Here is a 16,288-nt window from a genome sequence, read left to right on the forward strand (position 1 = left end):
GGAAAGAAGATAAGAGGAAGTTTAAAGTGCTGGCATAGTGAGTCTCTGTTAACAAAAGATATAACCCACCAAAATGTTTAAATTCAAGGTTCTCTAGGCTATGGGAACAGATGTATTGTAAGATCTAAAAACATTGTGGAAACACGTAAGAGAAATTGCATTAAAACTGATGAAGTAAAATTGTACATTTGGCATAAATTCACTCAGCTTCTGCTATTTCTAAAGAGCAACAAAACATATATCCCACCCTTCTCCCAAAGGGGCCTAGGGCAGTCCCAGTAAGCCAGTTAAAATGTATAAGGCGGAATCAAATACCTGCTGGAAGTGTCAAGAGAAGGAAGGCACTTTTTTCAAATGTGGTGGCCATGTAACATAGCAAAAGTCTTCTGGGAAATGATTTATAAAGAGTTGGAAAGAAATGTTGAAAATAACTTTTGTTAAAAAACCAGAAGCTTTCCCTTTAGGTGTCATCGGTAGAGAGGCACCCAAAGAACAGGAAAAATATATATTTATGTATGCTACTACAGCTGCCCGAATGGTATTGTCAGGGAACTGCCATCGGAGTTAGAGGTGCTGGACAGGCTCCAGCAGAGTAGGAGAGACTCTGCAGCAGAAGCAGGAACCAGCAGGGGGAGTGCAGGAGTTACAGCGGAGGGGAGGCTCTCAGACGCTTCTAGTGAGAATAGTGAAGAGGTAACTAGACCCCCTTTAGGAATTCCCTCCCTTCGCCGGAAACTGTCACGCAGAGAGTCACGAAAGCGCATGTCCGTCAAACAGCTTTTATGTTGGCGTAAATTCCGTAGACGCCCACTGTCAGATTCTACCAGCGACTGACGGAGTCATGCTTTTGGGGGCTCCGTTAGTGCCTGGGTTTGGATGACCGGCCAAACCCCAGCGGGATCAAGCTTTTACGCACAAGCAGCTCATTATCCCATCATAGCAATCTGACAGTCTCCGAAAGCTGTTTGTGCAAGCAGAGGGCATCATGAGTGAACCAGCAGGAACCGGGGCAGCTGGAGCTGGAGCAGATCCAAGCCTGGAAGAAAGGTACAGGGCGTTGGAGGTCCAGCTCGCACTGCAAACGGCGAGGCTGGAGGAGAGGAGGGCTCAAGATGCAGATAAGGGGAAAACCACCCCACTTGCCAGAAGGGTGCCTGGATTGGTGCAGAAATTTGGGGGGAATCCCAGGAACTATCAAGCCTTTAGAACAGAGATGCAATATGCTCTCAATCTACTGTTTGATGACTTCCCCGATGAGAACTCTAGAGTGGCGTACGTGATTGGCCATCTAGAGGGAGGGGCGAGGGACTGGGTTCGCCCCCTGATGGCAGCCAATAATGAAATCTTAAAGGACACAATGAAGTTTTTTCGCGCCATGGACTTGATGTTTTCCAGCGAGATTGAGCAGGGGATGGTGCGCAGGGAGTTGATGGCTTGTAAACAGGGGAGCCGATCTGTACGTGAGTACTGGACTGAGTTCACCATGCTGATTCATAGACTGGGGTGGAACCTTGCTAGTGAACCTATTCAAATGCTATTTGAAGAAGGTCTCTCTCCGGCAGTGAAAGATGAACTTTCCCGGGCGCCTAGGGCGGAGTCTATGGACCAGCTGACTAAATCAGCGCTGTCCATAGGAGCACGCCAGGAGGCTAGAGCTTTGGAAAAGCGGGAAGGAAAGGGGGAACGTTGGAAGGACTTCCGCATTCCAGAGATTCCGGAGCAGCCTTTCCCGCCAGCAGAGCCGATGGAACTTGGAGCAGCGCGCGCGCGCACAGTTTCAAACACCAGTGAAGGGCGGAAGAAGGAGGGAAAGAGCGGCAAGAGATGCTATCTCTGCCAACAGCCAGGTCACTTTGCCAGAGTCTGTCCGCAAAGGAAGGAATGGCAAGGGATGGCAGGAACTGTTGGGGGGAAGGAGGAGGATGAAATGAAGGAGCAAGTAAAAGCCAACGCCTGGTTGCCAACATCGGGGCACAGCAGCCAGGCCAGGGAGTAGTGAACGTGCCCACGCCGGAACCCCCAAGACCAGCACTTGTGATAGAGGTGTTGCTGGAACTGGCAAACGGACACCCACTAAAGATAAGAGCGCTATTGGACTCAGGTAGCTCATGTAATTTCATGAGTAAGGAGTTTGCAGCTGAGCACCAGATACAGACTATCCCATTAAGTAAGCCTTTGCAGGTTACCACGATTGATGGGAGGGAGCTGTTGGGAGGAGAAGTGAGCCAACAGACTGTACCAATGATAATGAGGGTGGCACGGCACACAGAACTGATAGCGTTTAACGTAGCCACCCTGGGAGGAGCCCCTATTATCTTGGGAATGAGCTGGCTGGCACTACATGATCCGCTAGTAGGCTGGCATCAGCGCGTGGTTTCCTTTGGATCAGCACATTGCCTAGAACACTGCAAGGAGGGAGAGGCCCAGGCAGGCAGCAGGGCCACTCTAGCAGGGGTGGAAGTGATGGACAAGGGGAAGGTGCCACCACAATACGCTGACTTGATTGACGTATTCAGCGAAAAGGAAGCGGATAAATTGCCCCCGCACAGACCCTTTGACTGTCAAATTACCTTACTCCCAGGAGCACAATTGCCAGTGGGGAAGCTGTATGCAATGTCAGACAGTGAGATGCAGGAGTTAAGGGAGTTCATTGACAAGAATCTCAAGAGAGGTTTCATCAGAGAGTCACGAGCGGTGGGGGGCAGTCCAGTGTTCTTTGTGGACAAAAAAAACACGGGCAAGCCCAGACTTGTGTGTGATTTCAGGTCCCTGAATGCAGTGTCAGAACCAGTGACTTTCCCTATGCCTAGAATTGATGACATTCTGACACAGGTGAGAAAAGGGAAGATTTTTACCAAGCTGGACCTTAGGGGGGCATATAACTTGATACGTGTGAGGAAGGGGGATGAGTGGAAGACCACTATGTTCACCCCCTTGGGGGCGTTTGAGTACCTCGTTATGCCTTTCGGATTACAAGGAGGCTCCGCCTGTTTTCAATCATTCATGAATCACGTCCTGGGGCCATTGCTCTACAAGAACTGCGTAGCGTTCTTAGATGACGTCCTGGTGTACTCAGAGAATGAGGAGCAGCATGTGCGAGATGTAAGAGAGGTACTGAGCAAACTGCGAGAAAACCGGCTGTGGGTGAAACTGGAGAAGTGTCAGTTTCATACTAGGGAGGTGGAATTCCTGGGGTACCGGTTGTCTGACAAGGGATTGGCCATGGATCCCAGCAAGGTTCAAGCGGTACTGGAATGGAAAACACCAAAGACCAAGAAGGACGTGCAAAGGTTCCTGGGGTTCGGAAACTTCTATAGGAAGTTCATCAAAAACTTTGCCCATTTGACCGCGCCCATCACAGATTGTCTTAGTAGCAAAAAGAAATTTGTTTGGACGGAAGAAGCGCAGCGGGCGTTCGAACGCCTAAAGCAGGCGTTTGCGTCGGAAGAACAGCTTCTGCACGTGGATCTACAACAAGCAATGAGAGTGGAGACTGACGCGTCAGACCGAGCAGTGGGGGCCGTGCTTCTCCAGCCGGGAAAGGATACGTCGGAATGGAGACCGTGTGCATTCTTTTCGCGGAAATTGAACAAATCCGAGAGGAACTACACAGTGTACGACAGAGAACTGCTCGCCATTCATGAAGCATTCCGGAAATGGCGGCACTTGCTGATTGGGGCGCAACACAAGGTTCAAGTCCGAACTGACCACAAAAATCTGGAATATTGGAGAACAGCCCGTGTCCTGAACCAGAGACAAGTGCGATGGGCCCAGGAGTTCTCCAAATTCCACTTTGAGATTCGTTACGTGCCAGGTTCAGAGAACGTGAGAGCGGATGCCCTTTCCAGGAAACCTGAGTACTTAGAGGGGGAGGGAGCGCCTGAGGCAAGGCATGTAATCTCCGAAGACCGCTGGGTGTGTGGGGCGGCATTGGTGGGGCAAAGGGAACTGATGGAAGGTACGGAGAACGATGAATACGCCCAAGAGAAACTCAGAGAACTCAGGAGGACAGAAGAGAACACAGGGGGATTTGAAGAAAAGAACGGGGCGTTGTATTACAAAGGGGCACTGTACATACCAGATGGGGAACTGAGGGGCAGAGTACTCAAGCAGTTGCATGACAGCCCCACAGCGGGACATTTTGGACAGCACAAAACCATGTGGTTGGTTACCAGGGAGTTTTGGTGGCCCAAGGTGAGGGAGGACGTGCGGGAATATGTTAGGGGTTGCGACAGGTGCCAGCGAGCAAAAGGAGAGAGGGTGGCGCCAGCGGGGCTATTACAACCCTTACCCACGCCAGAAAGGCCTTGGGAGGCAGTATCCATAGATTTTATGACGGACCTGCCAAAATCCAAAGGCAAAACAGCTGTCATGGTGGTGGTAGATCTATTAACCAAAATGTGTCATTTTATAGCCTGTTCACATGCGGTTACAGCGGAGGAGACCGCCAAGTTGTTTGTAGAGCATATTTTCAGGTTGCATGGCGCCCCCTTGAGGGTGGTCAGTGACAGAGGCAAACAATTTACTTCCAGGTTCTGGAGGAAACTTATGAGCTTACTGCAAGTAGAACTCAATTTCTCCACTGCCCGACACCCAGAAACTAATGGGCAAGCGGAAAGGGCAAACGGCATTTTGCAACAATACCTGAGGTGTTATGTAAAGGACAGAGAAAATGATTGGGTAGATAAGCTACCGCTGGCCGAATTTGCCTACAACAACGCGGAGAATGTGTCCACAGGGATGAGTCCTTTCCTGGCAAACTATGGGTGCCATCCCCGGGCATTCCCAGGAGAGGGGGGGGAGAGGTGGAGCGTGCCGGCAGCGGAACTTTTTTTTGAAGAGATGGAAGCGATCCACCGTCAGCTTCAACTTAACTTAGAGAGAGCCAAGGAAGAATATAAGAAGCAAGCAGACAGAAATAGGAGGGAAGGTGAAATCATAAGGGTGGGAGACCGAGTGTGGTTGTCCACCCAAGGACTACCGTTCAAGGGTGGGAGTAAGAAATTGAGACCCAAGAAATTGGGACCCTTTGAGGTCATACAGCAGGTCAACCCAGTAGCATTCAAACTCAGACTGCCCAGTCACATGAAATTACACCCAGTATTTCACAGGTCATTACTGTCGCCGTACCGAGAGGGACGTGAGTGGGGGGAGCGTGAGAGAGAGGCCACCCAAACGCTCGTGATAGAAGAGAGAGAGCGCGACATGAACGTGGCAGGAATCATTGATTCCAGGTGGAAGGGGAATCAGGTGGAATATCTGGTAGAATGGGAGGGGGAAGTAGAGTCGGAAAACACTTGGGTGCCAGCAGAGGTAGTGAATGACGAGATCTTAATAGAAACATTTCATCAGCGTTTCCCAAGAAAACCGCAACCCGTGGCACGATTTAGAAGGGAACACTTTGGGACCACCGATGAGGAGGGAGAGTTTGAAGGGTTCCCAGAGTCAGGGGTGGGTGAGGAAGCTGCCTCCGACGAAGAAGAAGAAGACGGGGAGAGAGACGGGACGCCGTGGCTAGAAGTGTTTGAATCCTCTGATGACGAGGATTGCTCTTTCAGGGGCTTTCCGCCCTCACCGCCAGTGGGAGAGGAGGCGGGAGGGGGTGAAGGGGGGCCTGGGGGGGAGGTGGATGTCAGGGAACTGCCATCGGAGTTAGAGGTGCTGGACAGGCTCCAGCAGAGTAGGAGAGACTCTGCAGCAGAAGCAGGAACCAGCAGGGGGAGTGCAGGAGTTACAGCGGAGGGGAGGCTCTCAGACGCTTCTAGTGAGAATAGTGAAGAGGTAACTAGACCCCCTTTAGGAATTCCCTCCCTTCGCCGGAAACTGTCACGCAGAGAGTCACGAAAGCGCATGTCCGTCAAACAGCTTTTATGTTGGCGTAAATTCCGTAGACGCCCACTGTCAGATTCTACCAGCGACTGACGGAGTCATGCTTTTGGGGGCTCCGTTAGTGCCTGGGTTTGGATGACCGGCCAAACCCCAGCGGGATCAAGCTTTTACGCACAAGCAGCTCATTATCCCATCATAGGTATATACCCAAAGATGGAAAGAAGAAGTTCCAATGAAAGACAATTGGCAACTAAAACTGATGGGATATGCAGAGATGGCAAAATTTACCAGAAGAATTATAGATCAGGATGAGAGACATTTTTTTAACGGAATAGGGAAAGTATGCTGAGTATATGAAGACCAACTTTAAGCAATTAAAAATGTTAGCAGGATTGACATAAACACGTGCAGCAAGAAATATTTAAAAGCGAACATAAAGAATAAATTTGTAAATAGGTTTGAATTGGTTATGCAGTAAGAAAATGATATAAAATAAGGAACTGCAATGGGGGGAGGGAAGTTGAAGAAAATGTAGGATGAATTTGTTTAGATTTATTTTTTGTTGTTAATACATTGCAAAATGCTAAAATGCAAAATAAAATACACAAGTACACAAATACAAAAAATAGAAAAGATAATAATTAAAAAGTAATTAAATACTAATAGAATTCTAAAAATAAAAAAGACCCATGAAAAATACAGGTAACAAGAAGTAGTCTCTTCTTAATGAAGGCAGATTGTGCCAAGATCCACTTCCTCTTTGCATGTGCAATGAGACCACATTTGTTGCACTATCTGCTGCTGAGCAAATTTGAAGGAATCAGATAGTTTAGCATTTAGCATTTATTTCAAACTTTAAGCGGTGTTTATGTTAATCATAATTACTTGAATCAAGCCAATCTCTTAAATTATAGTTTGAAATCAGTTTGTTGCAACTGACCAGAGTCAAGATTTGCTGCATTTCAGATTCAAGGCATTACACAGTCACCATGACTAACAATCATTGATAGCCTTTTCCTCCATGCATTTGTCTAATCCTTTTATAAAGCCATCCAAGCTGGTGGTCAGAGGGCCAGCTGAACTGAGCCTCTTGGTAACAGCTCATTATTGCAAACCAGAAGCAACTCATCCTTTTGCCAGACTCGACTCCAAGGATAGCCGTAAAAAAGAACTACAGTACAACTGCTGTAAAAGCTGGGCCAGCCTGCTTGTGAAGACTGTCTTTAGCAGACATCAAGGAAGATTTAGCTGCTGACGTGACCGTGGCCAGTTGCATCTTCCACATCATCTGTGAGATGAAGGAGGACATTCTTCTGCAGAATCATCTCAAGCTCTCTGGGCAGGGAGCAAAAGAAGATGAAGAAGTGGCACTTGCAGGCTGAGAACTAGTGACCAGTAAAGACACTGTACAGAGATTTTCCCCATAGCCTATGCTAGGTATCTGGGTTTCCAGCAGAGAAGTTTCACAAATCCGTTCACCACAGGTCAGGCACCTTTGGGGGCTTCAAGACAATTTCCTAAAAACTTTATGGACAGGTATCTTGTAGCAAGATATTATTGTGTTCCAGAGAACTGGGAGGAAAGTATTCTGGGAAATGGCAGCAGGCCTCTGTGGAGTGGAGTGCGCTAGAACTGAGGGAAGTTTTCGAAGTGTGTTTGGCAGCAGTGGTCGCATCTGCTGTTGTGTTTCTGCTGCCAGCCAATGGTAACTGAACTGGTGATGTGGTAAGGTAGCACCAGACCTGGACTGCTACAAAGGCTTGTGGGTATCAGGTGAGTACAAACAAAAGAGGCAGTGGGAGCAAGAATTTTCTTTTTTTTTTAATAAATATTTATTAAGGTTTTTTTTATAAAAGAAATACATAGATAATAAACAACATTACTTATATCATAACAAATTTTCATAACTTGTTTGGACTTCCTCACGTCTCCTGCTCCCACTTACATCGTTAAAAGGTTTTTTTCAAGCAAATTATCATCTTGTTTACAATCTTATATCCACTCATTTAAGTATAGTCTAGCAATTCTCCGAAAGGTTTATGTTTTCCTTAATCTCACTTATCATCAAATTCCAGTCTAGTTTAGTGGTGGCCAATTATTTATGATCAAGCATCCTTCTTAACATTCAACCAAATTACAATATTTTTGTAAATAAATCTTAAATTTCTTCCAATCTTCTTCAATCCTTTCTTCTCCCAGGTCTCGGATTCTGCCAGTCATCTCCACCAATTGCATATAGTCCATCAGCTGCAGGGAGCAAGAATTTTCATTACCATAAATATCCTGCTATTGGGAGAGTAAGGAAGGTGTTCCTAATGCTTTGCATCTGCCTCTCACACCAACAAGAGGCAGGGTCATCTTCCACTTTTGACTCCTCTGATTGGAGATGCTACCATCCAGCTAGACCAAACTAATCCTCTAAAATCTCTTAAGATTAGCAAGACTTCTCAAGGCCTTAAGCTTTGTTTTTCAAAGTGTACCACTATACAAAGGCCTTCCGGGTGTTCCCATTGATTTTTTCCTCAAAGAGGGCTTCAAAAACTGTGCGATTATCCAAGTTACTGCAGTCAGATATTTTCAGCCTCTACGCAGTCAAGGAATATTTAGAGTTGAAGAAAGAGGACTGGTCCTTGAGAAAGCAAATCCACCCTTTCCAGTAGATTCCAATGTGTCTTGACTGTTATTTCTCTTGCAGCTTGTGTGAATTAAAGTTCAAAGGCTTTATTCATGCAGGATGAGTGGAAATGCGAGAAAGCTGCAAGCATCTTGGCTGGAGAGAAGAACAAACAAACTGGCTCAGCTGTTTGGGGTGGTGTAAACTTAAACAAAACAAAGACGACATGCAAGTGCTGACTAGATTGCTGTAGAATACAGTGGCCTCTGCTGGTTTAAAGTAAAACATGCACTGACTACAAATTTAAGAGAAGGAAATGGATTTGCTTTCCTCCAACAATTTCTACCAGATCTAGGAACCACAGGCTCCTTGGCTACTGATGCATAATCAGAATGATCTCTGCTGCTCGTTTGAGTTACTTCAACACCCTGAAAAAGCATACACAAGTCCCACTGGCCATTGTTCTTCCAGGATGTTTACGTCCTCTTCTCTGGGATGCTGGTACCTTGACATGAATCTCTGTATCTGTCAGTTTCCTTGCATTGCAAACAGATGCCTCACTGGTTTTCTGAAGTACTGCATAATCTGTGGGTGAAGGACTAGTCCAGACGCTCCGTCAATCTACCATTAGATGCACCTGCTGTCACAGGGCCAAATGCCTTTCTGTCCAGTTGAAGGTTTTGCTGGCTTTTTGGTGGAGGGAATACGACTGGACATCGTCGAGAAATACCTTCACCGAAGTATGGTCTACATGTATGTGTGCACACGAAGACCCTTGTTATAGCTTAGACATGATCTCAGCACCAGCTTGATTGCTCAGCCAGTTTATACTTTTGCTCACTTCCTGACTGTTCCATACACCCTTTGCCGCTTGGCCTAACATACGGGCCTCCACATCTGGAGTAATTACAATCTGTCAGTGTCTTGCAAGGCTGAACCCTTCAGAGAGCCTCTGATCCAGTCATCACATCACTGATTCCTTTAGTGTGCTGGACACTAGTACTGAAATGCTGAAATGTTGGCTGTGTTTATGATCTGCAGTCAGTAAGGCAATAGGATGCTCTGCAAGGACTACATGTGGACAAAATGTCAACACCAGACTGATCGGAACTATAATTTCCCCATCCTCTCTTCTGACAAATGCATGAAGTAAGATGAAATGTCCAGCTGAATTCTTGGGTGCTCCAGGTTCTGAACTGGCATCACAGTGCTCTCATTTACCACAAATCTGAGATTCTATGGCTGACATCAATTAATCTTAAAATATCCACCCTGATGTGTTGCTTCTTTAGGAATTTGTATGAAACACTTCAGATTCAGAATTTGGGTGGGTGGGGACTGAACAAACTCCATTCCTGTGGAACTGTGTCTTAGTGGCTTTTATATCCAACATGTGCTCTCCAGCGGTTGGTGGACTCAAACTCCCATCAGTCCCGTCCAGCATGGCCGGTGGTCAGGGAAGATGGAGTCCAACAACATCTGGAGGGCACTACACTGACGATGCCTGCAGTAGAGGAGAAACTGCTTGTAGCATCAGACATTTTTCTTTGAGCCTGAACTTTGTCAAATGGCCACAAAGCCCTGATGAGTCATGCAGCTGTGGTGAGCTGCTTATGCTATGTTGCAACGGACGGGAGATGGTGAAGTTCAGGAAACCATTTCTCTATGTCCTTCCCATGATCCGTAATTATTAACATCTTGCGTCTCTCTTATTCCTCCCTTCCTAATCTCATCATCTTTTGTCCTCTCAACCCTTGTGCAATCCAAAGCAGAGTCATATGCCAAGCATTCCCCCCAATCCTGCCATGGTGCATTTTGGCTTCCACAGTAACTCATAAAAGACAAAATCTGCCTCCATCTATTGCTATCTCTGTTACAGGAACTGTTTAAACTAATGGTCTGGGCAATAAGAGTTTGGGTAGCCTGTCTATTTGTACAATCAAACATCTTTTTTATCTATTAGGTCTTCAAGCCCTAAAGCCGTAATACTCGCTGTCCGCCATTTGTGTAGATTCTATATTCTATATTCATTTATATTGACTTTTGTTGGTTCTTTTCTAATTCTGGCCAGTAAGCAAAACAATACTGGCATTTAAAAATGGGTAGTAACATAATACAATACTGTAACTACAAAATCACCTCCAATTAAAGATACCCCAAGTTGTACTTTGGTGAGCAGACATGTAAGATACAGGTTCACATCTAGATGTGAACAACCACAAGCAGATCCATTAACAGTGTGCACTTACACTGAATAGTGGCTCCACAGCTCCATTCCAAGAGGTGTGTGGGTTGGCAGGATGGGAGTGGGGCAAAGCAGCTGCTCACAGAGCCAAATAGCAGGAATGCCATGGCCCTTTCCCTCCTTTGGTGGCCCGGACCAGCCACAAAGTTCAAAGGCCAGTAACGGGGCAAGAGGGGGAGTCAGCAGGCCCTTTCAGAAGTGACAGGTAGAGGTGAGGAAGAGGACAGAGGAAAGAGAAAAAAGAAAGCCAGCAACAGAAAGTCTTGTAAGCACTATGTAGTGGGCTTTTAGGAGCCCAACAAAGACCTGCCTGGGAGTATAGAAGTACATCCCTCCTGAGGGGTCTGGGGTGAAAGCAAGCCTGGAGATTTCAAAATGCCTTTCTTACTTTTCCAGAGAAGAAATCAGTGCTCAGCAAAATAAGCCAGCAACAAACTAGAAGCTCAACAAACTAGAGTTAAGTTAAGGTCAGGTATTACATCTGAAATAGGAATTCTTACACATTTTCAGAATACTCTGCATTCAAACTCCAGTTCAATCCCCACTCGCATTTCCAGCTCTCCTATGGGAAAATGTACAGAAGGCAGGCATCTCTAATATTGGAGCCAGTGTGGTGTAGTAGTTAAGAGCGGTAGATTCGTAATCTGGTGAACCGGGTTTGATTCCCTGCTCCTCCACATGCAGCTGCTGGGTGACCTTGGGCTAGTCAGACTTCTCTGAAGTCTCTCAGCCCCACTCACCTCACAGAGTGTTTGTTGTGGGGGAGGAAGGGAAAGGAGAATGTTAGCCTCTTAGAGACTCCTTTGGGTAGTGATAAAGTGGGATATCAAATCCAAACTCTTCTTCTTATGACATTTTTACCAGACTATGTCTAAACAGATGAGAGGACCTGTGTACTATCTTTTCTCCTAACAACTTTGCACCAGGCTTAGATGGCTTAGAGGTATGTGGATTGGGAGATGGCATTCCTCTGCCCAGCTCCAAGGATCTGCGGTCAGCTGGCATCTGTAAAATGATGGCAGTGTCCCACCTGGCATGGGGCTCCTCCTTCCACCCACCAAACATGCAGGCAGGTGAAAGCTCCATGAAGCAGAAAGCTCTCCAAGGGTGTGTTGGTCCAGCTACTGCTGTGCCTGATAGCTCCATTAGAGGCACAGGCATCTGCCTGCCTTGCCCACTTTCCTCCCTGGTCACCATGTGTGGCCAGGCTGTGGCTAGAGCAGTGAGTGACTCCACTCCTCCACAAAGCCCTGTTGGCCAAGGGAGCGCTGTCTCCATGAGAATGGCCTTCACACTGAGTGGGAATTCAAACTGAGATTCATCAGCTCACCATGCTGGCTCCCACTACTTGAGACTTTCTATTTTTCATCTGAAGTCCTATACTTTTTGCAGCATTTGTAGAATACGTACAGCCCTGAAAAATAACCAATGTGAATGCTTACAAGTGCAAAGTAAGGGGGTTCAATAGGTGAACTGATGCTGGCCTAGAAAAAGCCTTTGCAGAAGAAATGATTCTGAGGTTTATCCCCATTTTAGGTGTAGGAACCAGCAGATAAACAAAAAGGAGGCCAAGTGGCCAACAAAATCTGTGATAGTCAAGGAAGGAAGGGAGTATATGGAGGAGTACCATAAGAATGGGATGCAAGAATGGGATTTTGGATTTGGTATGTAAGAAAGACAAAGAAAATGGACAAAGAAATAGCACAATGAAGAAGAACAGGCAAGCATCTGTGTTCCCTACAGAAATACAGAAAGAGGTGACATAATGGAAGATTAAGCAAGTAAAATATGGCAATATGTGCTAAGGGAAAGGCTCCAGTTCCCCAATTTCTGTCTCGTTATCACAGCTTGCACATTGCCATGATCAGAAATGGAGAAGAGCACTGCTTATCTTCCTTCTCCAAAGCTGTCATGGCTTCCTTGCCCCACACAGGGAACGACTAATTAACACGTGTCCAAAAGACATGATTGCACACAGGAATCGCACCGAACCCAGAAGTGACCTGGAAACATCACTCAACACATCACTAAAAGGCACACTAATACATGCTCCACCAATGCGCATGGGGGCCGGGAACAGAACTCCCACACAAAATGGTGGTCAGCTGTACCTACTGACCACAGGTCTTCATCTAAAATGTTTCTGTTTTTGTTTTGCAAAAAGCATAAGCTACTTTGCTTTTTTATTTCCCCTGCAATACTTTTTACCTCCAGATATGTTCTGTATGATGGCACATAAAACAGAGGTATAATCAGATTAGCAAAGAGCGTAAAAACAAAAAGGTTCCGTTGCCTTTTATGTTGCTATAACATTCCCTTGGAGCAAAACAGGCAAGTATTTTTTGTCTGCCCGTTTTCTGTTGAAAAAAGCAAAGTAACATACCGGTGGACTCCCCCTGTTTAATCTCTTCAGCAGTTCGGTCGATGAGGACATAGAGAGACCACACCACACAAGTGATAGCAATTACATGGAAAGTCACAGAGCACATGATCTTCCTTCGCTCACTGGCTGTCATCTGCAGCTTCTCCCACTAGGAAGAAATCCAGAAAGCAGAACAAGTGGTGAGATCATAAAAGGAATGCCAGAACACGGCAGAAGAGGCAAGTTGTATTTACTGGAGACAGAAACTAATTTTTATTTCACATTAAAAGTGCTGTTCCCTGCTTAGCAGGTGACCTGAGCAGCTTATGGACACCCTCTAGCCATGGCACGTTACTTACGATCCACATCCTTGACAGGCCAACTCAGAATTATTTGATACCATAAACATATTAGTCCATTTTTCTCTCCATCACTTACGTATATAAATTTAACGACCTCAGCTATGTTGAAAATATTATGAAGTTGCTCCACTAGGTCAAGTTAAATGTTCAAAAAGCTGTTCCCACCAGATACATTTTATGGCCACATTTTCTTGCACTGGAGTGACCACAGAGTTTTCCCTATATGGCCAACAGCAGCTGCCCTCTCTCTGGTGTCTTGCATTAAAGAATGCACACATATTAGTTTCTGTCTAGGAAGGGACAAGGTATAGGTAGGAAAGGCCTTCTCTCCTCTCTTCCCCATTCCTTCAGACACCTTTATTTCCTGTCACCCTCAACTCCCAACATCTCCTCCCCACACTTCTCCCTCCCGCCACAGTTTGAGAGAGGGAGGGAAGGAGAAGAAATAGGAGATTACAAAGGCACCTCTGCTGGGCAATGGACCTCAGCTAGTGCTTAACCATGCTATGCAGGGCTGCCTCTGAAGATTCTTTAGAAACTTCAGCTGGTGAAGAATTTGGTGGCATGAAATGGCTCGGGAGCGCAATACCTGCAGGACCATCTGTCCACATATGAACTGACAAAGCCACTGAGATTATCATCTAAGGCCCTTCTTTTTGTGCACCTTCTGCAAGAAGTCTGGAGGGTGGCAACATGAGAACGGGCCTTTTCTAGGGTGGCTCTCCGCTTGTGGGATGCTCTTCGTTACGTATCTTTATGCGCCAGCCCTCTGGCTAATTAAACCATCTATGGCCTTTTATACTACAGTGGGGGTTATTGTTTTGTTTGATATTACGTTACATATTTTTGTTTTTATACTGTAAACTGCCCTGTGATCCTTGGATGAAAGGTGGTATATAAATTTAATAAACAACGATAAAATAATAAAACCCAACAGAAGAGCTATTTTCTGTGACTCTAACCTATTATACCAACCATATCAAATAAGTGTTTTAACGTATTGAGAGGACATTGCCGATATCATATCTACATCAATCCCACAAGGGTTGCATCATTCTTGTTTTTAATTACCTCAATAGTCTGTGCAATGGTTCACTGTTTATAACCCATGGCTGTTTTTTCTATATTGCCCTGAGGGGAGACCTCAAGCCAAGACAGGAACACACACACCCCTCTCTCCCAGACAACAGGGATGCAGCCTGCGCAACAGGTCAGAGTCCCTCTCATGCTTATACACAAACACACACCTCTGCCATGCCCACCAGTGCTGCTGCACGTGCAACAGCAGTTCCTTTTGCACAAGTAGTGACAGCCCCTCTCTCACTCCATCCCCACAACAGGAGCACCTTTCTCATGCACCCTTCCCTGAAACTACTCTCAGACCCCTTCAGATTTCCCTCCTGCCTTCCGACAGCACCTCTCTCCCCTCGCACACAATGTCACCTCACAGTCGCGTGTAGTGTTTGGGTGTACACTCAGTTTCAGCAGCACCTCAAACATATTTCTTTGCACAGGGAGCAGCACATCTTTGAAAGCCGCATGGACACTCTCTGGCTGTGACCCCTCCCGACCCCGGCATAGATACCTCACAGCTCTCTGCTATTTTCACTTGAACAAAGAAAACTACTTCAGATACCTGTAATGTGTGCTGCTTAAATGCGTGTGAAGTGGCCCTTTGAGGTAATGAGGAAATCTACAATTTACACGATTGAAAGCCATTCATTGCACCTACTTTTCTTAAAGGTTTCAATTTGGTCTCCATGATAAATTCATATTTGCAGAGTTCACAGCAGCGGGTGTCTGAGCTCTTGATCCACTGCTGCAGGCAAGCCTGATGCACGAAATTAAGGCTCCCTGTGCAGTGACAGGGAGTGATTAGAGGGCTCTCATCATCTCCTTCACAATGGCATATCCTATGTCAGGAGCAAAGCAAGTTGTTAGGGGGAGGATCTGTGAACCAAACCAAGAAAACACTGGCCCAATTCACACATAATACTTTGTCAAGCCATGGCTTAGCACAAGTGAGCAAAGAGGTGGGCTCCTTCCCAGTCCCACTGCTGCTGTTGCACTACTTGGGGCTAAGCCCTTGTTTTGCCTAGTTTAACATTCAACTTGGCCCAGATTGTCTCCCACTGTCTGTTACATCTATGACTGTGCGTGTGCCCAAGGTGCAATGAGCCCCAGGCTCTCTGGGAACACTTGTTGCCAGACTGGAAAAGCTAAGAGGCAAAGGGACGGGTGGATGAGGCCTTCAGGGATGTTATAGCTGTGTCCCACTCTGAGGATGACAGCTCCCCTGCTGTCAGGGAGGAGAGCATTGCTCCGAGGAAGAGGGAAGCATTCACTTAGAAAGGACCATTCCGAGGGGTGGGAGCAGCTATTCTCTATTCTGAAGATACTTCTCCAGGGGGTGGAGGAATTGTGGGAGTAAGAACTTATAGATAGGAGGGTGTGTGATAGACACAGGGTGAATTGTCTGCTGGGCGCAAAGGTAGCTGATGTTGCTCGCCACCCAGATAGCCTGGAGAGGAGTCAGTGTTTATGGTGCATGTTGGCAGCAATGACAGGGGATGCTAAAAAAAGAAGAATTTGAGAACACTGCTAAACAAAAAACAAAACGTAGCACCAACAACATTAAGTTCTTTAAATACATTAGCAGGAGAATGTCTAGGGAGGTGATCAGACCCTTGGATGATAAGGAATCCATAGGTGTGCTAAAGGAGCATAAGGAAACTGCACAGAAGCTGAATGAATTATTTGCATCAGTCTTCAAAATGTAAGATACAGTGCAGAATCCCTGGTGCCTGAATGAACTTTTGCAGGAGGGAAGTATGAGGAACTGAGGTGCAGTGACAAGAGATGAAGTCACAATCTTT

The 16,288-nt window shown here is 46.3% G+C and overlaps 1 protein-coding gene and 1 long non-coding RNA gene across 3 annotated transcripts in view; one reads left to right on the plus strand and one right to left on the minus strand.

Moving 5' to 3' along the window:
* LOC310848884 (uncharacterized protein) overlaps positions 1-16,288 on the minus strand; it is a 46,780-nt gene that overhangs the window by 5,213 nt on the left and 25,279 nt on the right. For both annotated transcript variants that reach the window (XM_083748458.1, XM_083748457.1), the window contains 2 exons: positions 15,145-15,325; positions 13,072-13,219 (listed from right to left, as the gene is read on the minus strand). In XM_083748458.1, the coding sequence (XP_083604584.1) occupies positions 13,072-13,219; positions 15,145-15,325 (329 nt within the window). The remainder of the gene's footprint in view (positions 1-13,071; positions 13,220-15,144; positions 15,326-16,288) is intronic.
* Positions 3-6,434, plus strand: LOC310848917. The gene is made up of 2 exons (XR_014566688.1): positions 3-538; positions 6,029-6,434. It is a non-coding gene; the product is annotated as an uncharacterized lncRNA (long non-coding RNA).

Source organism: Podarcis gaigeae, assembly GCF_964106915.1.
Source record: "Podarcis gaigeae genome assembly, chromosome: 7".
Lineage (NCBI taxonomy): Eukaryota > Metazoa > Chordata > Lepidosauria > Squamata > Lacertidae > Podarcis > Podarcis gaigeae.